This window comes from Schistocerca cancellata, chromosome 1, assembly GCF_023864275.1.
Source record: "Schistocerca cancellata isolate TAMUIC-IGC-003103 chromosome 1, iqSchCanc2.1, whole genome shotgun sequence".
Classification (NCBI taxonomy): Eukaryota; Metazoa; Arthropoda; class Insecta; order Orthoptera; family Acrididae; genus Schistocerca; species Schistocerca cancellata.
This window is the reverse complement of record NC_064626.1, coordinates 1,252,389,749-1,252,416,633: the sequence shown is the minus strand read 5'-3', so window position 1 is coordinate 1,252,416,633 and position 26,885 is coordinate 1,252,389,749. Positions and strand designations below refer to the sequence as shown.

Below are 26,885 nucleotides of genomic sequence, written 5' to 3'. Positions count from 1 at the left end.
TGTGGAGTGGCAACAGGGAAGGGAGAGGTGGGTAAAGGACAATGACTATGACTAATGAAGGCTGAGGCCAGGAGGGTACGGGAACGTAGGATAAATTGCAGGGGGAGTTCCCATTTCTACAATTCAGAAATGCTGGTATTGGTAAGAAGGGCCCAGATGGCACAGGCTGTGAAGTGTTCATTAGAATGAAGAACATTGTGATGGTCAGCTTGCTCAGCAACTGGGTGGTTCATCTACTTCTTGGCCACATCTACATTTACGTGATTACTGTGCTATTCACAATAAAGTGCCTGGCGGAGGGTTCAATGAACCACCTTCGAGCTGTCTCTCTACCGTTCCACTCTCGAACGGCACACGGGAAAACCGAGCACTTAAATTTTTCTGTGTGAGCCCTGATTTCTCTTATTTTATCGTGATGATCATTTCTCCCTGTGTAGCTGGGTGCCAACAAAATGTTTTCGCAATCGGAGGAGAAAACTGGTGATTGAAATTTCCTGAGAAGATCCCATTGCAACGAAAAATGCCTTTGTTTTAATGATTGCCACTCCAATTCATGTATCATGTCTGTGATATTATCTCCCCTATTTCACGATAATACAAAACAATCTGTCCTTCTTTGTACTTTTTTGATGTCATCTGTCAGTCCCACCTGATGCGGATCCCACGCCACGCAGGAATATTCCAGAGTAGGGTGGACAAGCATGATGTAAGCAGTCTCTTTAGTAGACCTGTTGCTCCTTATAAGTGTTCTACCAATGAATCACAGTCTTTGGTTTGCTCTACCCACAATTTTATCCATGTAATCGTTCCAATTTAGGTTATTTGTAATTGTAATCCCTAAGTATTTAGCTGAATTTACAGCCTTCCGATTTGTGTGACTTATCGTGTAATCGAAATTTAGCTGATTTCTTTTAGTACTCATGTGAATAACTTCACACTTTTCTTTATTCAGTGCCAATTGCCACTTTTTGCACCATATGGATATCTTATCTAAATCATTTTGCAAGTCGTTTTGATCATCTGATGACTTTACAAGACGGTAAATGACAGCATCATCTGCAAACAATCTAAAGCAGCTACTCAGATTGTCTCCTATGTCATTAATATAGATCAAGAACAATAGAGGGCCTATAACACTTCCTTGGGGAACACCGGATATTACTTCTGTTTTACTTAGTGACTTCCCTCTATTACTACAAAGTGTGACCTTTCTCACAGGAAATCATGAATCCAGTCGCACAGCTGAGGCGATACTCCATAGGCACGCTATTGGGTTAAAAGACGCTTGTGAGGAATGGTGTTGAAAGCTTTCTGGAAATCTAAAAATAAAAATATGGAATCAATTTGACATCCCGTGTCGATAGCACTCATTACTTCATGAGTATAAAGGGCTGGTTGTGTTTCACAAGCACGTTATTTTCTGAAACCGTGCTGACTAAGTGTCAATAAATTATTTTCTTTGAGGTACTTCGTAATGTTCGAATACCGTATATGTTCCAAAAACCTACTGCAAATCGATGTAGTGATACAGGCCTGTAATTAAATGGATTACTCCTACTTCTGTTTTTGGGTGTTGGTGTGACTTGAGCATTTTTCCAGTCTTTAGGTACGGATCTATAATTGCTAAATATGGAGCTATTTTATCAGCATTCTCTGAGAGGAACCTGACTGGTGTACAATCTGGACCAGAAACGTTGACTTTATTAAGTGATTTAAGCTGCTTTGTTACACCAAGGATATATACTTCTATGTTTCTCATCTTGGCAGTTGTTCTCGATTGGAATTCAGGAATATTTACTTCATCTTCTTTGGTGGAAGGAGTTTTGGAAAACGGTGTTTAATAACTCTGCTTTAGTGGCACTGTCATCAGTGACTTCACCGTTGTTATTGCGCGGTGAAGGTATGATTGTGTCTTGCCACTGGTGTGCTTTATGTATGACCAGAATCTCTTTGGGTTTTCTGCCAGATTTCAAGACAGAATTTCATTGTGGAAATTATGAAAAGCATCTCACATTGCAGTACACACTATATTTCGAACTTCTGTAAAACTTTGCCAATCTTGGGGATTTTGCATTCTTTTAAATTTGGCATACAATGATCTGACCCATTTTGTAGACCATGGGGTATCAGTACCATAACTTATTAATTTATGTGGTATATATCTCTCAGTTGCTGTTGATAATATCTCTTTGAAAACATTCCACAAATTTGCAACACTTACATGATCAGATCGGAAGAAGTGAAGACTCTCTCTTAAAAAAGCGTTATGCATTTTTATCAGCTTTTTTAAATATATATACTTTGCGTTTCTTTTTGATGGTTGTAGGTGTTACGGTATTCAGCTTAGCAGTAACTTTCTTGTGGTCGCTAATCACTGTATTTGTCACAATACTCACTATTTGTTCAGGATTATTTGTTGCTAACAGGTCAAGTATTCTTTTGCAACCATTTATGCTTTGAGTGGGCTCATGAATTAATTGTTCAAAGTAGTTTTCTGAGAAAGCATTCAGTACAATTTCGGATGATGTTTTATGCCTGCCACTGGCTTTAAACGTATAATTTTTCCAGCATATAGAGGGTAGATTGAAGTCACCACCAACTATAATTGTATGAGCGGGGTACTTATTTGAAACGAGACTCAAGTTTTCTTTAAAGTGTTCAGCAACTATATCTTCTGAGTCGGGGGGTCGGTAAAATGATCCAATTAATAGTTTAGTCCAATTTTCAGGTATAACCTCTACCCATACTATTTCACACAAACTATCTACTTCAATTTCACTACAAGGCAAACTGCCTCTGACAGCAATAAATACTCCACCACCAACTGTATTTAATCTATACTTCCTGAACACTGTTAGATCGTTTGAAAAAATTTCGGCTGAAATTATTTCTGGCTTTAGCCAGCTCTCTGTACCTACAACTATTTGAACTTCAGTGCTTTCTATTAGGGCTTGGAGCTCTGGTTGTTTCCCAACACTGCTACGACAGTTTGCAAGTACAGTACCAATCATTTCTAGAACTACCTTACTGTGTTTTACCTGCCCACTTTTAGACGGACGCCCCTTCTGTGGTTCCCTGAGACCCTCTAACCTAAAAATGCCCAGTCCCTTCCACAAAGCTCCCACTAACAATGTAGCCACCTCCTGTGTGTAGTGGACTCCTGTCCTATTAAGCGGAACCCGGAAACACACCACCCGATGGCGCAAGTCAAGGAATCTGCAGCCTACATGGTCACAGAACCAACTGAGCCTCTGATTCAGACCTTCCACTCGGATCTGCACCAAAGGACCACAGTCGGTTCTGTTGACGATGCTGCAGATGGTGAGCTCTGTCTTAATCTAGGAAACAAGACTGGCAGTCTTTACCACTTCCGCTAGCCGCCCGAAACCAGACAGAATCTACTCCAATCCAAAGTGACACATGTCATTGGTACCAACATGAGTCACCACCTGCAGTTGGCTGCACCCTGTACTCTTCATGGCATCCAAAAGCACCCATTCCACATCTGGAATGACTCCCTCTAGAATGCACATGGAGTGCACACTGGTTTCCTTCCCCTCCTTGGCAGCCATGTTCCTAAGGGGCCCCGATACTCGCATACCCACGTTCGATGGCCATTCCTGTGCTCAGACAGCTTGTTGATCATCATGCCCACATAGAATGAAGCACAACAGTTGTAGTTTAGCTTGTATATCACATGACTGGTTTCACAGCTAGTTCTGCTTTTGATGTGATAGGTGATGCTTGTGACTGTACTGTAGCAGGTGATGGTGAAAGGATGTATGGGACAGGTCTTGCATCTAGGTCTATTAGAGCGATATTAGCCATGAGGCAAGTTGTTGGGAGCAGGGATTGTATAGAGATGGACAAGCATATTCTCTGGGCAGTGGAATACTACTGTGAGAGGGGTGAGCAGGATGGTGGGTAGGACATTTCTCATTTCAGGGCATGATCAGAGGTAGTTGAAATCCTGGCACAGAATGTGATTCAGATAAGGACAGAGGTACTGCTTTAGCCATCTTTGAGGTGGAGCTCAACATTGAGAAAGGTGGCGTGTTGGGTTGAGAAGGACCAGGTGAAGTGAATGGGGCAGAAGGTGTTGAGGTTCTGGGGGGATGTGGATAGGGTGTTCGCACTCTCAATCCAGATCATGAAGATGTCATCAGTGAATCTGAACTAGGTGAGGGGCTTGGGATTTTGGGTGTTTAGGAAGAAGTCCTCAAGATAGCCTATGAATAGGTTGGCATAGGATGGTGCTAAGTAGGTGCCAACTGTTATACACCAGATTTGTTTGTAGATGATGCCATCACAGGAGAAGGAAGGTGTAGTTGGTCATGGTGACCAGGAAGGATGTTGTAGGTTTGGAATCTGTCAGGCTTCGGGAAAGGTATTGTTCAATGGTGACTATGCCATTGGCAGTAGGGATGTTGTGTAAAGGGAGGTGGCATAGATAGTGACAATCAGGGCACTGTGTGGTAAAGGAATAGAAACTGTGAAGAGTCTGTGGAGGAAATGGTTGGCACCTTTTATGTAAGAGGTTAGGTTGCAGGTAATAGGCAGAAAGTGTTGGCCCACAGAAGAGTGCAGATTCTCTCAGTGGGGGCATAGTAGGCAGCCACAATGGGGTGGTTGAGTTTATGGGCTTTAGGAAGGGTGGGTTTGTTGGCCATGAGGGAAAGTGTGGGAGGTTTGGAGGCTGTTGTAGAGGGGTGGATAGTGGCATTCTAAGGCAGGAGTAGGAAGTGACCAGGTTGCAGAGTTTTTTGAGGTGGTGTAATGCATGCTGCTCCAGTTTCTGGAGGGTAAGAATTTCAGTATGTAAGATGAGATCCAGGAATTTCGGATTGCACAGCAGGAGAATTTTGCAGATGGAGAGGAGGTACCGCAAAGAAGTTTGGGCCTGATTGGCTTGGTTTTGCAGGACTATGTTGGTGAGGGTTAAGGAATGGTGGAATCTCAACAGATTGAAGTCATTGTGGAAGGAAGGATTGCAGCCAGTGATGTGTAATTTGATGGTAATGCAATCTGAGAGGAATTCCATAAACCAAGCAGTAATGGAGGAACAGGACACTTTTCTGTATTGGTGCAGATGGAAGGTGCAAGAATCCATGAAGGAAGATAAACAGTCATAAAAATACACAAATAACATAGATATACATGTGAATAAATTCACAATACAACAAAACTAAGTGGGAAAAATTACAAAAAGGACAGAAAATGGATGGATTTTCATGTCGATTTCAGTGCATTTTTGCCTTTTCCTACCGGCCTATTGCCCAGCACAGAACCTCGCCACAGAGTCTATCTCTATCCTCACCACTACCACTCCCCACACTCCTACATTCTACATGCTTTGTAAAGTCCATAAACCGAATCACCCAGGATGACCCATTGTGGCCACTTGCTGTGCCCCCACTGGGAGAATCTCTGCTCTTGTGGACCAACACCCTCAGCCTATTACCCACAAACCTACCCTCCTATATAAAAGATACCAACCATTTCCCCCACCAACTCCCCACAGTTCCTGTTCCTTTACCATACAGTACCCTGCTCGTCACTATTGACATAACATCCCTTTACACTAACATCCCTAAGGCCCATGACCAAGCCACCATTGAACACTACCTTTCCCAGTGCCTGATGGAAACCAAACATACAGCCTCCTTCCTGATCATCATGAACAACTACATCCTCACCCACAATTACTTCTCCTTTGAATGCATCACTTGCAAATAAACCTGGGGTATGGCGGTGGGCACCTGCATGGCACAATCCTATGTCAACCTATTCACAGACCATCTTTAGGAATCCCTCCTAAACACCCAAAATTACAAACCCCTCACCTTGTTCAGATTCATTGATGACATCTTTGTGATGTGGCTTGAGAGTTAGAACACCCTATCCACATTCCTATATAACCTCAACACCTTCTTCCCTATTCACTTCATGTGGTCCTCCTCAGCTCAACAATCCACATTCCTTGATGGTGACTATCACCTCAATGCTGGCTGCATCAACATCTTCATTCTTTATCAGACATACCAAATTGGCTGCATCAGCATCTTCATTCTTTATCAGACCTACCAACAACTGGCAATACCTCCACTCTGACAGCTGCCATTACATACAGTCTAGCAATCCTTGGCTGTCACATCTGTAGTAATGAGCAGTCCAACTCAAAATGTAGCAAGTGTCTAGGTCTTCACAGACCATAATTACCCTCCCAGACCTTTCCAGAAACAGATCTCTCATGCCTTATCTCTCCAGACACCCACCACTTATCAAAATCCCATCGTCTGACCACAGAGGAGAATACTTCTCGTGGCTCAGTACTACCCAAGACTGGAGCAATTGAATCACATTCTGTGTCAGGATTTCGACTTCCTCTGATTGTGCCCTGAAATGAGGAATGTCCTAACCACTATCCTATATCACTTCTCTCGCAGTAGTATTACACTGCCCATCGAACCTACACATTATCCTTGTCCATCCCTACACAACCCCTGCCCCCAGCACCTCGCCTCATGGCTGATATTCCTCTAATATACATAGATGGAAGACCTATCCCATACATCTTCACACCATCACCTACTCAAGTCCAGTCATGAGCACCACCTATCCCATCAAAGGCAGGGCTACCTTTGAAGCAAGTCAAATGATCTACAAGCTAAGCTGCAACGACTGTGCTTTATTCTATGTGAGCATGACAACCAACGAGTTGTCTGACCACCAGAATGGCCACCAACAAACTTTGACCAAGAAACAGGTGGAGCACCTGGTTGCTAAGCAAGCTGCCCATCACAATGTTCTTCATTCTAATGACTGCTTCATAGCCTGTGCCATCTGGGCCCTTCTCACGAATACCACCTTTCCTTAATTTTGCAGGTGTGAATTCTCCCTGCAATTTATCCTATGTTCCTGTCACCCGCCTGGCCTCAACCTTCATTAGTCATAGTCATTGTCCTTCACCTAACTTATCCCTTCCCTGTTGCCACTCCACAGCCTTTTATTCCACACATACTGGCACAGTCTTCTTACCTCTCTCCTTTACCAGCCCCACCCCACCCTCCGGCCAATGTCCTGACAGTAACTAGCTGCCCCACCGTCTCTCCACCTAATCTCTGTAAGCTCTCACAAACATTATTTTACCATACCCCACTCATACGCTGCTCTCCCTCCCCCTCATCACCCTGCCTAATTCTTATCCCCACCACCCAGATTGCTTCTCCTATAGTGTACAGTTGCTGGCAGTCTGGTCTTGGCAACCAGAGACAGTGGTCATGTGAGTGTGAGCTGAGTTTGTGTGAATCTCTGTGTGTGCGTTGTCTATTCCAGAAGAAAGCCTTATGGCTGAAAGCCTACATTACTAGTAGTCTTTTTGTTGTGCCTGTCTATGATTCAACATCTCTTCTGTATGGTGAGTAGTGATCTATCCTTTTCATATTATTGTCATTATGCCATTCTGGATTTTCCGTTGTTTGACATAGGAAGAAAAAATATATTGGTTGCCGCTGCCCCTAGGAATGTAAGCTCTCAGAATTTGAACAGTGAACCACACTGTGATGCACTATGCCTCTCTTGTAATATCTGCCACTGGAGTTGGATGACATCTTCATAATGATTTCATGCTTACTAAATGAACATGTGACAAAACTTGATGCTTTTCTTTCGATCTTCTGTATTTCTTCTATCAATCCTGTCTGGTACCAATCTCACACCAACAATCAATTCAAGTATTCGTTGAATGAAGATTTTGTAAGCATCCTGTTTTGTGGGTGGACTATGGTACACTTCCTGAGGATTCTTCCAATGAATCTGTCTGCCATCATCCCAGATATTTCATTGATGTTATTGCTTCCAGTGATTGTTCTCTAATTGTATAATCATACAAGGACCAGTCAAATAAAACTTGGGACAGATGAAATAAAAGTAAGTGAACTGTTGATTTATGATTTCAAAGATAATCACCGTAACTGTTTGTATATTTATCCTGCTGTGAGTCAAGACAGTCACTCAGTAAGAGGCTTCATGGAAAAATGTTTGTCTTTGCCTACAAAGCCATGATTTTACCCAGGAGTGCACCTCTTTGTTCAAAGCAAATGATAGTCACAGATGTATGTAAATTGCATGGGGAGAGATTGGGACTGCATGAAGGAAGTATAAGGCCTTCCCTACTAAACTTCTGCAGAGTGGTAAAAACAACCTTACCATCATGTGGACCTAGACACATTTTTCCATGAAGGCATTGACTGAACCGTGTCACAGAGGGATAAATATATTAACTGTTATAATGTTTACTTTTGAAATAATGAACAGTTTACTTACTTCTTTTCTGGACGTCTCATTTTCTTTTGACTGCCATAGAAAAAATAATAGGCCTATTTAGTGCAATATGTTAATTTGTTGATACTGAGGGTCAACTTTCAATCCCAGTACCAAGTGCCGATCCTTCACACATCTTCCTGTGAAGGAAGAACCTTTTGGAAGAATACAAAATATATAAACATTCCTACCTAAATTTAAAAGCTCTGTTGAATGATGTGTCTGCATTGAAAAACAGACACTATTTTGATTGTGCCGCATCTCTTATAAATGTGAAAATTAGCCTATTCCTACTGATATTGAACTATGTGTGATGTTTTTCATATGTTTTATACATAAGACTTCCTATATATCTTAATTATACAGGGTGGTGCAAGTAAAAGTGGCCTGGATGAGTGGATGTGATTAGATGCAGCATTACTGGATGAGGGAAAGACCTACAGTTACTTCCAACAGGATGGAACAAATGGAACTTTTACTTTTTGAGTGAATTTATTGTTTTCCTAATTTCAGTAGGAGAGGTGGGTTGGATTGCAGTTTTATCAAATTGCATAGGCATTGCCTCTTCCATATATAGCAGTGCATTTTCTAATAAATAGCTAAACCCTATTTTCTCTGAAACACTTACAAATCGTTGTTAATAATATTTTCTACTTCTGATTTTTTGTTAACAAACTTTTCATTGAGTTTTCTATGTGCAGTCTTCCTGTGCTCTCAGTTTTTCTTTTAACAGTATTCCAACTTGGTTTCATTTTTTTATCAGAGGTACTTGTACTAATATGTAACACACATACTTCTGGACCTTTTTAATAACTTTTCTTCATACAGTGCAGTAATTTTTATTATGTTTGACAGTTTCTGGATCATTACTCCATCTAGCTATAAGATACATTTCCCTTTTCTATTTACAAGATATTTTTCTGCCTTTAGTTGACCATGGCTCTTTAGCTGGTTTCATACAATTATGTTTCACTATTTTCTTAGGAAAACTGTTTACAAATATACAGAGTTAGTCTGAATGATTTTCAAAACTTTGTTCAAGTACAAATCCAAAATGAACAAGCTTAATACCAATGAAAAGAGGAAGTTTCAAAGTTTTTTTCATAATGTTTGATACCAATTTAATAAATGTAATAATTTGTAAGTAATTAGTTTTTAATGTTTATTTAATAATTACAAATGTGATAAATGTTCAACGTGGCTTCTTTGCTAAAAATTACATGCTGTAGAAATGCATCATCCTCCATCTCTGCTAGCACATAACCACAAAATGCAAGATGCTTCTATCTGTCATTGGGGTTGAGAACTTGCACATTTTTTAATCAGTAGAGCTAGTACAGCAAATGTTGTCTCAGAACTTCCCATACAGTTGGTTGGGGTATTCCAAGTTCTCGACCGGCTCTATTGGTAGACTTACTAGGACTGTGCACAAAACTTCCTTCAATCCGTCGGACATCATCCTCTGATACACGCAATTGGCCTGTGCTTTTTCCTTTGTGCACACTCCCAGTCTGTTTAAATTGCTTAAACCAATGGCTAATGCTTTTGTGAGTTGGTGGTTGAATACCAAATTTGGTATGAAATGCCCACTGCACTTCAATTTGTGACACTTTTCGTAAACTCAAGAATGTAGAAAACCCTGTGCTCCATAGTCACAATCTCACTCACAACTGACAGTGAAATGGAATGACGGCCCTATTGCCATGCGAACTCTACTGGCTGCTTCTGAAACCATCACTGCCTGCCAAAAATTTGGCATAAAGCTTGTTCATTTTGGATTTATACTTGAATACATACGACTTTTTGAAAATGCGTCCATAATTTAGAATAACCCTGTACTTACAAAGGTATCATGAAGTAGATTAAATTTTAAATTGGAATTAGATTCACTGTAAACCTCATCCCAGTCTAATTGTTACAAGCTTTCCCTAAAATTTGCAATTGCTAATCGTTAATTGAACGCACTATTTTGGAAGACTGTTTTGCATTACTGTATGGAGTTAAGTCATATACTGTGACTAGCTGTGCATCATTGTCAGACAGACCATTATTAACAGGAAAGTACATTTCTGTAATACACTTCTTATGCTTTATGTAAATTTATGGCCAAGATCGAATGTTTTATGATATTGCCATTATTAACAGGAAAGTACATTTCTGTAATACACTTCTTATGTTTTATGTAAATTTATGGTCAAGATCGAATGTTTTATGATATCGCTAATTTTGTAGGTTTCTGAAGATGACAAATTAATTTCTTGAAACAGGTAAAGTGAAATAAAAAGATCTGTCCAACTGATGACTCAATTTTATTCTGAAATAAATATTCCTTGTTGCCTCAGGACACATCTTCTCAGTTATCCCTCCTTTTATTAAAGCTGTGCCACATATTTCTTCTCTCTTTGATTTTATTCAGTACCTACCTCTTCACCAGTTACTCAATCCACCCATTCAATCTTCATTCTCATTACATTTTTACATTCAATCTTCAGCATTCTTCTGTAGCAGCACAATTCAGAGGCTTCTATTCTTGTTGCACCACTGATCACCTTTGTATTAGGGCAAGAGTCTAAAACTCCATAATACAGCTGATTCCATGAGTGTTGTGCACCAAGAATTAAATATTGCAGAAGATACACAATGGACAGTATTTGGCATTATAGCATTATTTGTACTTCTCCTGCACAATCAGAGTCACTATGCAAACCAGCAACCTCCCAGCTTCGGTCCTGGTGATGAGGTGTTTTATGTAGTCATCTGAGCTATCATCTGGTTGAAACAGGAAGATTATAACTACTGTTGTTTCAGGTTTGTGGCCATGGAGCAGAAAGACCAGTGTGAAGCTTGTAGTGCACTGCTACAGTGTGTTGTATGCCAATGTTGTGACATGCATATTTACCCCAATCTCTCTGACATCAGAACACATCAAGAGCATATCTGACAACATCTTATTAAAGCATTCTGTGATGCTATTCTTCTGTGGATGGTAGGCAGCAATCATCCTGGGAATTATGTTGCTACATGAAATTATCACTGATACTAGCCCAATGGAAAACTTCTCTGTGATCAGATATCATCACATGGTAGGCTCCATGCTTCAGAATGATGTCTCCTACAAGAGACCTTGCAGTTTCAGGACCTTTGGCAGTTGACACAGATTTGGTGACAGCATAGTGGGTGATACTAAATACCGCAGAGGTAAATGCATTGGCGTTTCCTTGCCATGGACCACATAGTGTCTAATGTATCAGTAGAAACTGGGCCATTGGTATCTGCATCAGATTTGGTGTAGCATCTTTATAAATCCCAAGTGAACAGATTCTGGAGAATCATGAAAATACTTCAGGATCATTGGCTATGGATGAGCTTTGATGACAAGCAACCAATAACACCAGTCGAATCATAGTTCCTCTTAATGATGTTCAGTCTATTAATTGGAATCCACTTTTGGCTGGTTGCTCAATCTTCAAGACTTACATGTTTTCAGCAATGCTGGAACTTTCTTGTGTTTAGCAGGAATGTCATTTAATACACTGATGATTGGGATTTCGTCCATGCTCATGTGTTCTGCCAAAGGCTTTCTTGAAAGGCAGTCAGCATCCTGGTGTTTGCATCCACTTTTGTGTACCATGTGATATTATACTCCTGAAGCTTCAAAGCCGCTCTCATGAGACAACCTGATGGATGCTTCAGGCTAATCAGCCAGGACAGAGAATGGTGATCCATCAGAACAGTGAAAGGTTTGCCAAATAAATACAAATGGAATTTTCTAATGGCCCAAACAACTGCAAGGCCCTCTTTCTCAGTTCTAGAGTACTTTGTTTTAGACTTGGAGAGCACATTGGAAGCATACACTACCACAACTCCTTGAATTTGTAGAAGAACTGTCCCTATCCCAAAACTGCTAATGGCAGTATGAAGTTCTGTCTCAGCATTCTTGTCATACAATCTTAGAGCTGGAGATGTTAGCATTCCTTCCTTAAGGCCAAGAAAAAATCTTTCTTCTGCGTTGTTCCAGAAAAATATGGCATCTCCTTGCAGTAGTTCTTGCAAGAGATGTACCTTTGTCAAGAGGTCCTTTATGAATTGCTGGTAATATGATCACATTCTGAGAAAATTTCTTGCATCAGAAATGTTCTGAGGAGTTGGAAAATCTGTGACTGCTCTTATATCCTCTGAATCAGGACAGATTCCATCAACGTGCCCAAAGACTTTTATCTCTTGGGCGACAAAGAGCCCCTTTTATGGATTCAGGTTGATACGTGCTGTCTGAACAAAACTGAATACAATTGTCAGTCGGCTTAAATATTCTTCAAATATTTTTGAAAAAAAGAAAATGTCACTGAGGTAGCAAAGACATGTCATCCATTAAAGGTGTTGAAGCAGGTTGTCTATCTTCTGTTCAAAGGTGACTGGAGCATTACACAGTTCAACTGGTATAACTTTGAACACACAGAGCCTCCTTTGAACACAGGAGTTATGAAGGTGGTCTTTTCCCAGTCAGCCTTGCCCAGTAGGGCATCTCAATGTCCATAGTTCAGAAATGCTGCACTCCTTTCAAGCAGTTTAGGTTGTTATGAATGTGTATCAATTGATAGACATCTTTCTTTGTGACTTTTTTCAGTTGTCAGGAGTCGACGCAGAAATGCCACATGCTGTCCTCTTTCACAAGGACTACCAGAGATATCTGAAGACTCACTGAAGATTCAGGTATGTCATCTTGCAGCATCTTCACCACTTCTTCCTAAATTATCCGTCATTCAGGTGATGACGCATTATATGATTGGCACACTATATGAGTGTCAGCTAAATGGTGGGTGATCTCCAATGTTGATACAGTGTTTCATCGTGCACCACTTGATCTGTTTTTTCCCCACTCTGGAAACTGATGCAGAATGGATAATAATCCCTGACATTGTTCCTTGGTCAGGATTGATCCTATTAACAGTTAATAGTGTCTTAAGATGTTGGATAACAATCTGGTCAAAAATGACCCAGATGAATCTTTGTTATGTGTGCTTGTTGGAATAGCTTTGTCAATCTGGAACTGTGATCTTCCACAGCCTATGATTGCTTGTGATGCTTGCCAGAAGTCCCATCTGAGAATAAAATCATAACTACAGTATTTTAAAACAGCAAATTCTAAGGGCTGTGTTCTATCAGCAATAGTTATTTTTGCAATAGATGTTCCTGTTGGCTAGATGTATTTCCAATTCATGATCTTCAACATGATTATATTCATATCACAAACCATAGTATTCTGATCTGAGTCGAAACAAGGACCTGAGTCGAAACAAGGCCCAGGGAGTAGACAACATTCCATTAGAACTACTGACAGCCTTGGGAGAGCCAGTCCTGACAAAACTGTACCATCTGGTGAGCAAGATATACGAGACAGGCGAAATACCCTCAGACTTCAAGAAGAATATAATAATTCCAATCCCAAAGAAAGCAGGTGTTTACAGATGTGAAAATTACTGAACAATCAGTTTAATAAGTCACAGCTGCAAAATACTAACGCGAATTATTTACAGACGAATGGAAAAACTGGTAGAAGCTGACCTCAGGGAAGATCAGTTTGGATTCCGTAGAAATGTTGGAACACGTGAGGCAATACTGACCTTACGACTTATCTTAGAAGGAAGATTCAGCAAATGCAAACCTACGTTTCCAGCATTTGTAGACTTAGAGAAAGCTTTTGACAATGTTGACTGGAATACTCTCTTTCAAATTCTAAAGGTGGAAGGGGTAAAATACAGGGAGCGAAAGGCTATTTACATTTTGTACAGAAACCAGATGGCAGTTATAAGAGTCGAGGGGCATGAAAGGGAAGCAGTGGTTGGGAAGTGAGTGAGACAGGTTTGTAGCCTCTCCCCAATGTTATTCAATCTGTATATTGAGTAAGCAGTAAAGGAAACAAAAGAAAAAATTTGGAGTAGGTATTAAAATCCAGGGAGAAGAAATAAAAACTTTGAGGTTTTCCAATGACATAGTAATTCTGTCAGAGACAGCAAAGGACTTGGAAGAGCAGTTGAATGGAATGGACAGTGTCTTGAAAGGAGAATATAAGATGAACATCAGCAAAAGCAAAACGATGATAATGGAATGTAGTCGAATTAAGTCGGGTGATGCTGAGGGAATTAGATTAGGAAATGAGAGTGGTTCATGGTGTGAGTTCCTGTAGTCATGTCCTAGTTCATGAACCACGGGCAACGTATGAGTGGCCAAGTAAGTGGTCCCGACAGTCGGGATACCAGTTACTTTGGAATAAGGATGGGCATCTCGGACATATTCTGAGTCGTGGTCACCTTTGTGCTCATACGGCAAAGACTACCAAATCCACCGGTTAGTCCCACAGCCGTTAGGGGTAAAACCCAATGGGACTCAGGGCAAGTAAGGCTAGCAACCTGCTTCCCTGGTACTTTAAATATGATGCTGGCAACAATCAGAGCAAAATGCCTCGGACCCTTGGAGGTGACGGAGTCCCACCTCTAACTGACAAACCAGGGACTCCTAAGATACGACTTGGCAAACAAATGGTAATGAGATGGGGAGTTATTAATATCAATGGGGGCTACTCTGGGAAGAAGGTAGAGCTGGCAGAGGCTGCAAGTAAAATTGGGCTGGACGTTTTAGCTGTTAGTGACATTCGGGTAAGGGGTGAGAAAGAAGAGGAAGTAGGAGAATACAAGGTCTACCTGCCAGGAGTCAAAAGCAGGAATAGCACAATGGGGTGTAGGGCTTTACATCAGGAAAGAAATGGAACCCAGCGTAGTTGCAATAAGGTATGTAAACGAACGACTGATGTGGATAGATTTGACAGTGTCTAGCAAGAAAATTAGGATTGTGTCAGTATATTCACATTGTGAAGGGACACATCAAGATGGATAGTTTTTATGAGGCACTCAGTGATGTAGTTGTTAGAGTAAGGGACAAGGACAGTGTTCTGCTAATGGGTGATTTTAACGCCAGGATTGGAAATCGAACAGAAGGGTATGAAAAGGTTATGGGTAAATATGGAGAGGATATGGAGGCCAACAGGAACGGGAAACAACTCTTGGATTTCTGTGGCAGTATGGGCTTAGTAATCACAAACTCCTTTTTTAAACATAAGAACATTCACCGGTATACTTGGGAAGGCAGGGGAACCAGATCTGTCATTGACTATATAATAACAGATCAGGAATTCAGGAAGGCTATGAGGGACACATGTGTATTCAGGGGATTCTTTGATGACACTGATCATTATTTAATCTGCAGTGAAATTGGGATTGTGAGGCCGAAAGTGCAGGAGGTCAGGTATATGTAGGAGGATAAGAGTGGAGAAACTTCAGGATAAGGAAATCAGGCACAAGTACATAACAGCGATCTCAGAAAGGTACCAGTTAGTTGAATGTAGTCAATTACAGTCATTGGAAAAGAAATGGACAAGGTACAGGGACACAGTACTCGAAGTGGCTAAAGAATGTCTTGGAACAGTAGTGTGTAAAAGTAGGATAAAGCAAACAGCTTGGTGGAATGATACAGTCAAGGCAGCCTGCAAAAGGAAAAAGAAGGCGTATCAAAAATGGCTACATACCAGAACCCAGGTAGACAGAGAAAGTTATGTTGAAGAAAGAAACAAAGCCAAACAGATGATTGCAGCATCCAAGAAGAAATCGTGGGAAGACTTTGGAAACAGGTTGGAGACTATGGGTCAAGCTGCTGGAAAACCATTCTGGAGTGTAATTAGCAGTCTTCGAAAGGGAGGTAAGAAGGAAATGACAAGTATTTTGGACAGGTCAGGAAAACTGCTGGTGAATCCTGTGGATGCCTTGGGCAGATGGAGGGAGTATTTTGAAGAGTTGCTCAATGTAGGTGAAAATGCGATCAGTAATGTTTCAGATTTCGAGGTAGAATGGGATAGGAATGATGATGGAAATAGGATCACATTTGAGGAAGTGGAAAAAATGGTCAATAGATTGCAGTGCAATAAAGCGGCTGGGGTGGATGAAATTAAGTCGGAACTCCTCAAATACAGTGGAATGTCAGGTCTTAAATGGCTACACAGGATAATTGAAATGGCCTGGGAGTTGGGACAGGTTCCATCAGACTGGACAAAAGCAGTAATCACACCAATCTTTAAACATGGAAACAGAAAAGATTGTAACAACTACAGAGGTATCTCTTTAATCAGCGTTGTGGGTAAAATCTTCTCAGGTATTGTTGAAAGGAAAGTGCGAGTATTAGTTGAGGACCAATTGGATGAAAATCAGTGTGGGTTTAGGCCTCTTAGAGGTTGTCAGGACCAGATCTTTAGCTTACGGCAAATAATGGAGAAGTGTTATGAGTGGAACGGGGAATTGTATCTATGCTTTATAGATCTAGAAAAGGCATATGACCGGGTTCCTAGGAGGAAGTTATTGTCTGTTCTACAAGATTATGGAATAGGAGGCAAACTTTTGCAAGCAATTAAAGGTCTTTACATGGATAGTCAGGCAGCAGTTAGAGTTGACGGTAAAATGAGTTCATGGTTCAGAGTAGTTTCAGGGGTAAGACAAGGCTGCAACCTGTCTCCACTGTTGTTCATATTATTTATGGATCATATGTTGAAAACAATAGACTGGCTGGGTGAGATTAAGATATGTGAACACAAAATAAGCAGTCTTGCGTATGCAGATGACTTAGTTATGATGGCAGATTTGATTGATAGTTTGCAAAGTAATATTTCAGAGCTAGATCAGAAATGTAAGGACTATGGTATGAAGATTAGCATCTCCAAAACGAAAGTAATGTCAGTGGGAAAGAAATATAAACGGATTGAGTGCCAAATAGGAGGAACAAAGTTAGAACAGGTGGACGGTTTCAAGTACTTAGGATGCATATTCTCACAGGATGGCAACATAGTGAAAGAACTGGAAGCGAGGTGTAGCAAAGCTAATGCAGTGAGCGCTCAGCTACGATCTACTCTCTTCTGCAAGAAGGAAGTCAGTACCAAAACTAAGTTATCTGTGCACCGTTCAATCTTTCGACCAACTTTGTTGTATGGGAGCGAAAGCTGGGTGGATTCAGTTACCTTATCAACAAGGTTGAGGTTACGGATATGAAAGTAGCTAGGATGATTGCAGGTACTAGTAGATGGGAACAATGGCAGAAGGGTGTCCACAATGAGGAAATCAAAGAAAAACTGGGAATGAACTCTATAGATGTAGCAGTCAGGGCGAACAGGCTTAGATGGTGGGGTCATGTTACACGCATGGGAGAAGCAAGGTTACCCAAGAGACTCATGGATTCAGCAGTAGAGGGTAGGAGGAGTCGGGGCAGACCGAGGAGAAGGTACCTGGATTCGGTTAAGAATGATTTTGAAGTAATAGGTTTAACATCAGAAGAGGCACCAATGTTAGCACTGAATAGGGGATCATGGAGGAACTGTATAAGGGGGGCTATGCTCCAGACTGAACGCTGAAAGACATAATCAGTCTTAAATGATGATGATGATGATGATGATGATGATGATGATGATGATGATGATGATGAATGAGACACTTAAAGTAGTAAAGGAGTTTTGCTATTTGGGGAGCAAAATAATTGATGATGGTTGAAGTAGAGAGGATATAAAATGTAGACTGGCAGTGGCAAGGAAAGCATTTCTGAAGAAGAGAAATTTGTTAACATCGAGTATAGATTTAAGTATCAGGAAGTCGTTTCTGAAAATATTTGTATGGAGTGTATGGACAATAAATAGTTTAGACAAGAAGAGAATAGAAGCTTTCGAAATGTGGTGCTACAGAAGAATGTTGAAGATTAGGTGGGTAGATCACATAACTAATGAGGAGGTATTGAATAGGACTGGGGAGAAGAGAAGTTTGTGGCACAACTTGACTAGAAGAAGGGATCGGTTAGTAGGACATGTCCTGAGGCATCAAGGGATCACAAATTTAGCATTGGAGGGCAGTGTGGAGGGTAAAAATCGTAGAGGGAGACCAAGAGATGAATACACTAAGCAGATTCAGAAGGACGTAGGCTGCAGTAGGTACTGGGAGATTGGTTGGTTGGTTGGTTGTTTGGGGAAGGAGACCAGACAGCGTGGTCATCGGTCTCATCGGATTAGGGAAGGATGGGGAAGGAAGTCGGCCGTGCCCTTTCAGAGGAACCATCCCGGCATTTGCCTGGAATGATTTAGGGAAATCACGGAAAACCTAAATAAGGATGCGTGAAATCTTCTCGGGTGATCAGCCGAGTAAAGGCGTCGTCTTCTCGCAACGTTTCGAAGGGTTTCGTACCCATCATCTTCAAGCGAAGTGGACTTCGCTTGAAGATGATGGGTACGAAACCCTTCGAAACGTTGCGAGAAGACGACGCCTTTACTCGGCTGATCACCCGAGAAGATTTCACGAATGGAATATGCCGAGAAAGTCTCAAATCACATCTAAATAAGGATGGCTGGACGCGGGATTGAACCGTCGTCCTCTCGAATGCGAGTCCAGTGTCTAACCACTGCGCCACCTCGCTCGGTGGTACTGGGAAATGAAGGAGCTTGCACAGGATAGATTAGCATGGAGAACTGCCTCAAACCAGTCTCAGGACTGAAGACCACAACAACAACAACAACAGTATTCTTTAGATAGCAATGGTAGCATTTGACATTACAGGAAAAGAAGTCCCTGTATTGATTGCATTGACTGGTGCCCAGACAGGTTCACCATCAGTTACTATGATGAGATGTCCTGTTATCTTGGTGGAGTAGTTACTTGTAGCTGGGTTAGTCATATGCTGTATTGTCATTTGATGGTGGTTGCATAGGTCTCTTAGTTGGCTGAGTCCGTTCTTCATGGTCTGTTCAACTTGTGATGGAGACAGGTGGCAAAGACTGATGCACTTCATCTTCGACATTCTCTATTACCTCCTGAAACATGGGGTCAATGCCCTTGGCCACTATCTGTTGTGTACTTGGTCTTTCATTCCTGGCTGCCATACACTGCTGTATCTCTTGTCTTACTTTCTGGCATTTGAGAGAAGTGAGGTCTTGGTCTTCCACAACTCCCAGAGGATCACATTTGAGAGTTGATCATATCTCTTTCATCCAACTTTTATTTATTTATTTATTTGTTTCCTTGGTGCAGTGGCACCACTTGATGAATTGTTCTGTTGTTGTAACATCCTTTTGTCAAAAGAGCATGGTACATGTCTTGTGTGAATCCTTTCATTGAATGTGGGTTTTTCTTGCCTTCTGTCATATGCTGATTCACAATGCTGCAAAGGGCCAAAACATTTTGCATCTATGGTGTTGTTTCACCATAGTGTTGGGCCCTGTTCTTTAATCATTCTTCTGTGAAATTGACTTGCTTTTGATTGTCACCAGATGTTTCCTTCAGTTTAGATGGAATTTGTTCAATCTATTAAGTTTCTCTTCACTGTTTTTGAACTTCTATAGGCGGGTGCCATCGAAGTAAAAGCACATGCTTGTCAAACACGTCATGTCATCCCAACTGTTATATCTGGTAACTCAGTCAAAGCCTTTCAGCCTTTTGTTGAGTGCCAACCACCCTCTGGAAAACACTGATGGGTTTATGATGTACAGCTGACTTACTACTGACTTAGAATGGAACAGAATGTGATTTGTGCAGCTCATGCTGCCCATCCAGTCATCCAGATTTAGGTTTTCTGTGATTTCCCTAAATCACTCCTTTCAAATGCCATGACTGTTCCTTTGAAAAAGGCGTGAACGATTTCTTTCCCCATCCTTTCATAATCTGAACTTGTGCTCCTTCTCTAATGACCATGCTATCAATGGGATGTTAAACTCTGATCTTCCTTCTTCCTTCCTTCCTCTTATATGTGAAATCTCATGACTTAGTGAAGTCCCAATTAGCTGTAAACTTGAAATGCATTCATTTGACAGTTTTGACTAATTCCCTTTCCTGCTGCAGAACTTTTACTCACTTTATCAGCAGCTACAATCGAACACAGAAGACAGAGTACCCTACAGGAAGACAAGATATAGGTTATGCATAGTGATACCCGAAAAATTACAAAGCAAGATATAGAGGCAAACTCATGGTTCAGTTTTAGCTGGATAATGTGCCTGCAGAGCCACAGAACACAGAGTTTCACAAAATGACTGGTGGATGAGTGCAAACAGGATGGCAGTCATTACACAAAAAATATTGTCACATGTGATCAAAGGACAGAACTCAGTCATCAAAACACTTCCTTGCAGAGTTTACCCAAGGCAAATAAACCATTTCATATGATTGTCATGGATATACTTGGGCCATTTTCTCAAACTCCAGCAGGAAATCATTATGTACTACTGATAATTTACTTCTGTAAAGTCAGCCGGGAGCAGTCACATTTAAACCCCTCAAGTTCAACCTCACTCTTGACGCTAGCAACTTCAAAGTCCATTGGTTGCTAACCAACAGTAATAAAGAAGTATTTGTATCTACTGACATCTTCTGATGCACCTGCATCCTTCTTTGGCAGAGAACTGCCACCCACACCCAGCCATTCCTGAAACTATTTTAGACTACCTTTTTAGGAAGGCAATTTGAATGTACATACCTCGATGCTTCCTGTTGCTTCGATGAGGTCGTTCATGTTGAGCACTGCTATTGTTTTCTGAATGTCCAAATGTTTTGAACTCAATTGTATAATCTAAAGCTGTTGGATTCACTGATCTTGGACAATCAGATGAAACAGCAAATGTAGCATACGGACTCATCTCATATATATCTGAAATATTTTCAAAATCATTGTATTTTCCATGTGAAATGAGAAAGAATAAATATCTTTGTCTAACATCTCCATTTTTTTCAGCTAGATACTTGTTTTTTATAATTATGAACCTAATATATAAATATGTTCACAAAAAAGAGCCTACATTATAAGAAAAAGGTTACAGTTGAGAAATTATCTCATTGCTCTTCTTCACATTCTCTCCTACATTTTTGTGAGCTGGTTTGCTTTTGTGTGTGAGCAAGGAATGTCTGTGCTGTACATTACTTACTTATTAAAAATAGAAAGTCAAGAAATATTATTGCTAGAAAGTATGACGTTTGTCTTACCAGATGATGTATCCATTTGTTTTGAAGTATGATGTTCATCTGATTTACTTGGTGAAGATGAATATATCTGTTGGAAATTTCGTTTATTGTCCATTTCAGCAGCTGCCTTGCAAATGCTGGCACTTTCAAGAGCATCCTGACATGCTCTGCCACCAAGACTATCCTTGCACTGTCTGCAAGAAGAATACTTCTACACAAAGCCAGAAAAATTAGCAAATAAACATATTAGGGCTTCACTAACTTACTTTCTGCGTATTGCAACATATATCAGAAGTCCAGCACTTAATAATAAAACTGCAGAACAGACTGTGGATACCACAACATAGATGTCTTCATAGAAGTGGGGAGTATCTGTCAAGCTTTGACTTTCCTGCATTGGAGCAACAGTTGCTGGAAAAAGAGAATAGCTCATTGTACTCTTACTTAAAAATATATGCATACTGGTTGATTCTACATTCATTGAAATTTCAGCACCAAACTTTCTTAACTAGTAAGAAATATTGTGCCACCTTTGCTGATGACTTTTTTTGTTATTTTTCATGCAGGGTGTGTGATGAAGCAAGCCGGGATGTTTTTACTTTCTCTCTTGTTTTGCCACTGCCTCCTTAAATTCGTTTTTTTCACTTTCAACTCATTATCATTGAGATATGTGAGTATAATCTGCATTTCCATAAAAGAGACAGGTTGACCCTCAGTTTTAAAGAATATAACACCAGATCTAATTTTGTGCTTAGCTTTATGTATGTAATTGATTTTCTAATTTATTTTGACTATTCCTAGTTACTACCTTTTGTTACAGGGTGAAATCAGTAATTGTTTCATAACTTAAATTATATTGTTGACTTATATAAATTCTGTACTAATAACAAACATTTGGAATTCGAAACACAGCCTCTTATAAAGAAATATAAATTCTGTACTAATTACAAACATTTGGAATTCGAAACACAGCCATTCTTAAAGTATTTCTTTGGCTCTATTAGAAAACATGTTAGGAAAGCCAGCCCTTAATTAATTGCAAAGTAATTACCAGTTTTGTCAAAAGTATTGTTTGCATAACCATATCTGTTGATTTCATGATTTAAACAAATAATTCAGCCTAACTCTTGTAGTAGAAGAAACTGTTAAAGAGACAGAATTTTTCTAGGTTTTCCGTTTATGGGTTTAGTGTTGTAGGATTGCTGGATCCAATGATGCACACTATACCACATGTAATAAGCACTATTTTATTACTCGGAAGCACACATATACAGTTATATACATTCTTGATTTTCAGTGCATTACATTAGTAACTGAAGTCTTCGAGCCCAGCGAGGGGGGGAGGACGGTCCTGCCTGACCGGGCAAATCCTTGTACAGAAGTCACAACAAGCCACCGCACCACTTGCCGGCATCCTTCCCGTTCACACTGATGCACGTTGAAGCTCTTTAGCTGACGTGTACGTATCGCTGTGCTACTTTATAATGTTTACGATTATTGAATCGCCCGCCGCGTGTGAGATACGGTCAGTGATACGTTTTTTGACCGCGAGAAGCCTATCAGCTGCAGAAATTCATCGTCAGTTAACAGAAGTTTATGGCTTGAATGCAATGAGTGGCGGTAAACTGCATCAATGGGTTAGAGAGTTTAAAAATGGCCATCAAAACGTCCATGACGAAGAATGCTCAGGCCGGCCCTCTGTGATCACTGATGATTTGGTGGCTGCAGTCGAAACAAAGATTTGTGAGGACAGAAGATTCACAATTTCCACTCTTTCTTTGGAATTTCCACAAGTTTAAAGATCGGTTTTGTACAAAATTGTGTCTGAAAACCTAAACTTTAAGAAACTGTGTTCATGGTGGGTACCCAGACTCCTAACAGAGGACCACAAAGGGAAGAGATTTGCCACTTCATTGGACTTTTTGATTCGTTAGGAGGAAGAAGGGGATGACATGTTGAGTCAAATTGTCGCTGGAGATGAAACATGGGTATCCCAAAGCACTCCCGAAAGCGAGCGACAATCAATGTAATGGCGACACACAACCTCACCCATCAAGGTCAAAGCCAAACAGACGCTGTCAAAACACAAGATTATGGCAACTGTGTTCTGGGACCGGCGCAGTGTTTTGCTAGTGGACTTTATGCCACGAGGAACGACAATCAACTCAGATGCCTACTGTGCAAATCTAAAGAAGCTCCGCAGAGCAATTCAAAACAAAAGGTGCGGCATGCTGACAAAACGAGTTTTGCTCCTGCACGATAACGCTAGGCCTCACACCTCTTAAAAGACTCGGGATTTGATTGATTCTTTTGGCTGGGAAGTTTTGGACCATGCACCATACAACCCCGATCTTGCTCCTAGTGATTTTCACCTCTTCCGGTACCTGAAACACCATCTTGGCAGGCAGCGCTTCAATGACGACGATGAAGGGAAAGCGGCCGTGAACTCTTGGCTGTCGGAGCAGGCGGCTGAATTCTTTGAAGAGGGAATTAAAAACTTAGTTGTACGGTATGACAAGTGCTTAAATAAACAAGGCAACTATGTAGAAAAATAGGTATAAGTGTGTAGAATCAGAAAATAAAAGTTTTTTTACAAAAGTATTTGTATATTAAAAAAAATAAATAAAAACGACCCTTACTTAAAAAACAACCCTTGTACATACATTATCTGGCTGCATAACGAAAAACACTTTAGAGCTGCAAATAAAATCTGTGTTGACATTCACTACCACTTCTGCGTATGGGTTGACAGAATCTCCACACGAGTCGTCGTCGGCGACATCACACTTTCCGAGGCTGGCCCCTGATACATCACTAAATCCTAACAGGGGAGAGGCAGGCAGCTGCCTGTAGGAGGGGGAGTCATCACACGCATCAGTCTGTAGGGGAATGTCACACGCACCTGTAGCACTGTCACACGACTGGGAGTGGGTAACGTCACACGTGTGGGAATGGGTGTCACTCACCCACGGACTGGCGGTAGAGGCAGGTGTAGCAGGGGTGGGGGCTGACTGGGTGTGGTATCGGGCAGTTCTCCCAGAGACCACGCTGGTTTGAGGTGGCAGACATACGAGATGCATTCAAGTTCTAAGGCCTCCGATTTTTTTTCTAATTAACTACTCACCCGAAATCGATGAAACTGGCGTTACTTCTCGACGTAATCGCCCTGCAGACGTACACATTTTTCACAACGCTGACGCCATGATTACATGGCAGCGGTGAAGGCTTCTTTAGGAGTCTGTTTTGACCACTGGAAAATCGCTGAGGCAATAGCAGCACGGCTGGTGAATGTGCGGCCACGGAGAGTGTCTTTCATTGTTGGAAAAAGCCAAAAGTCACTAGGAGCCAGGTCAGGTGGGTAGGGAGCATGAGGAATCACTTCAAAGTTGTTATCACAAAGAAATTGTTGCATAACGTTAGCTCGATGTGCGGGTGCATTGTCTTGATGAAACAGCACACGCGCAGCCCTTCCCGGATGTTTTCGTTGCAGTGCAGGAAGGAATTTGTTCTTCAAAACATTTTCGTAAGATGCACCTGTTACTGTAGTGCCCTTTGGAATGCAATGCGTAAGGATTACGCCCTCGCTGTCCCAGAATATGGACACCATCATTTTTTCAGCACTGGCGGTTACCCGAAATTTTTTTGGTGGCGGCGAATCTGTGTGCTTCCATTGAGCTGACTGGCGCTTTGTTTCTGGATTGAAAAATGGCATCCACGTCTCATCCGTTGTCACAACCGATGAAAAGAAAGTCCCATTCATGCTGTCATTGCGCGTCAACATTGCTTGGCAACATGCCACACGGGCAGCCATGTGGTCATCCATCAGCATTCGTGGCACCCACCTGGATGACACTTTTCGCATTTTCAGGTCGTCATGCAGGATTGTGTGCACAGAACCCACAGAAATGCCAACTCTGGAGGCGATCTGTTCAACAGACATTCAGCGATCCCGCAAACCAATTCTCTCCACTTTCTCGATCATGTCGTCAGACCGGCTTGTGCGAGCTCGAGGTTGTTTCGGTTTGTTGTCACACGATGTTCTGCCTTCATTAAACTGTTGCACCCACGAATGCACTTTCGACACATCCATAACTCCATCACCACATGTCTCCTTCAACTGTCGATGAATTTCAATTGGTTTCGCACCACACAAATTCAGAAAACGAATGATTGTATGCTGTTCAAGTAAGGAAAATGTCGCCATTTTAAGTATTTAAAACAATCCTCATTCTCGCCGCTGGCGGTAAAATGCCATCTGCCGTACGGTGCTGCAATCTCTGGGGCGTATTGACAATGAACGCGGCCTCATTTTAAAACAATGCGCATGTTTCAATCTCTTTCCAGTCCGGAGAAAAAAAATCGGAGGCCTTAGAACTTGAATGCACCTCGTATATCATTTGAGGTGTGCTGTTAATGAGCACTTTCAACGTGTTGGTACGCTGCGATATGACTCTGTGTGGGCCCAAGTGTGGATGTCTGAGTGTTGGTCAGACAGTGTCATGATGTGAGTGCACAACGCCAAGTCCTTATGCGGAAATACACAAGGGAGTGAGTGCGGTCAAAGAGGAGGCACGCAAATGTTGGTGATTAGCTCCTTAACATGCCCAACGAATGTCGAGTCACAGATTTGATCAGGAGGAAGTGAAGGCTCGACTAGCTCTGCTGGGAGTGTGAGGGGTTCTCCATACAGTACTTCTGCCAGGGACGTGCCAAGGTCCTCTTTGTACGCAGCCTGAACGCCTAACGTTACCTATGGTAAGGCGTTGGCGGGCAGCCGAAGCACGAGATCCGCATTAATAAAAGGGCTCAGGCCACTGCATCAACTGTGATAGTAGTGAGAGAAATTACTTCTACCCAGCAGGTAAACCTGTCAATGGTGGACAGTATGTAATGGAAGGGGCCGAGGGGGGTAAGGGTCTGACAATATTGGTGTGTATGTACTGGAATCTTCTTTTTGCCACATCGAATGTACCCTTGGGGGGCTGTGCATGACATCCTACTTTTGCACACTGACAAGCCACACATGCTCGTGCCCAACTGTGACATTGTTTTATCATCCAGGGCCAAACGAAACATTTAGATACCAGACGTGCGGTGGAGAGGTTCAGGAATCACCGGGCATATGTGTCCTGTTGAAATGTCACACCAGATGGGTGATGAAAACCCAGGAAGTGTCTGTAACTCTAGTTTGAGTCCTGTTTCAACATCAGAGCACCACAATGTGGTGAGTTCATTATCCTCTGTTTGCAATTTAGGGAGTTCACTGAGGTCCAGTTGTGAAGATAAAACTGAACTGACATACAAGATAGGGAATTGGTGACGACATTGTCTGCCCCTCTGAGATAACGTATGTTGTACATAAACTGACATATGAGGTCCATATGTCAAAAACATCTTGGGGATGAGTCCTTGCCTGTGTTACGGAAAGAATACACCACTGGCTCATGGTCAATAAACACCACGAGATGGCGACCTTCGATATCATCTTGGAAATATTTGGTGGTGGCGTAAATAGCAAACAGTTCCCGGTCAAAGGTC

General features: G+C 41.5%; 1 protein-coding gene across 1 annotated transcript in view; it reads right to left on the bottom strand.

Annotated features, from left to right (window-relative positions):
* The window catches only part of LOC126094923 (Down syndrome cell adhesion molecule-like protein Dscam2), an 873,814-nt gene that overhangs the window by 39,224 nt on the left and 807,705 nt on the right, over window positions 1–26,885 (bottom strand). The window contains exons 32-34 of the mRNA XM_049909573.1: window positions 21,614–21,758; window positions 21,369–21,541; window positions 20,866–21,036 (exon numbers count right to left, since the gene is read on the bottom strand). Coding sequence (XP_049765530.1) covers window positions 20,866–21,036; window positions 21,369–21,541; window positions 21,614–21,758 — 489 coding nt within the window. The remainder of the gene's footprint in view (window positions 1–20,865; window positions 21,037–21,368; window positions 21,542–21,613; window positions 21,759–26,885) is intronic.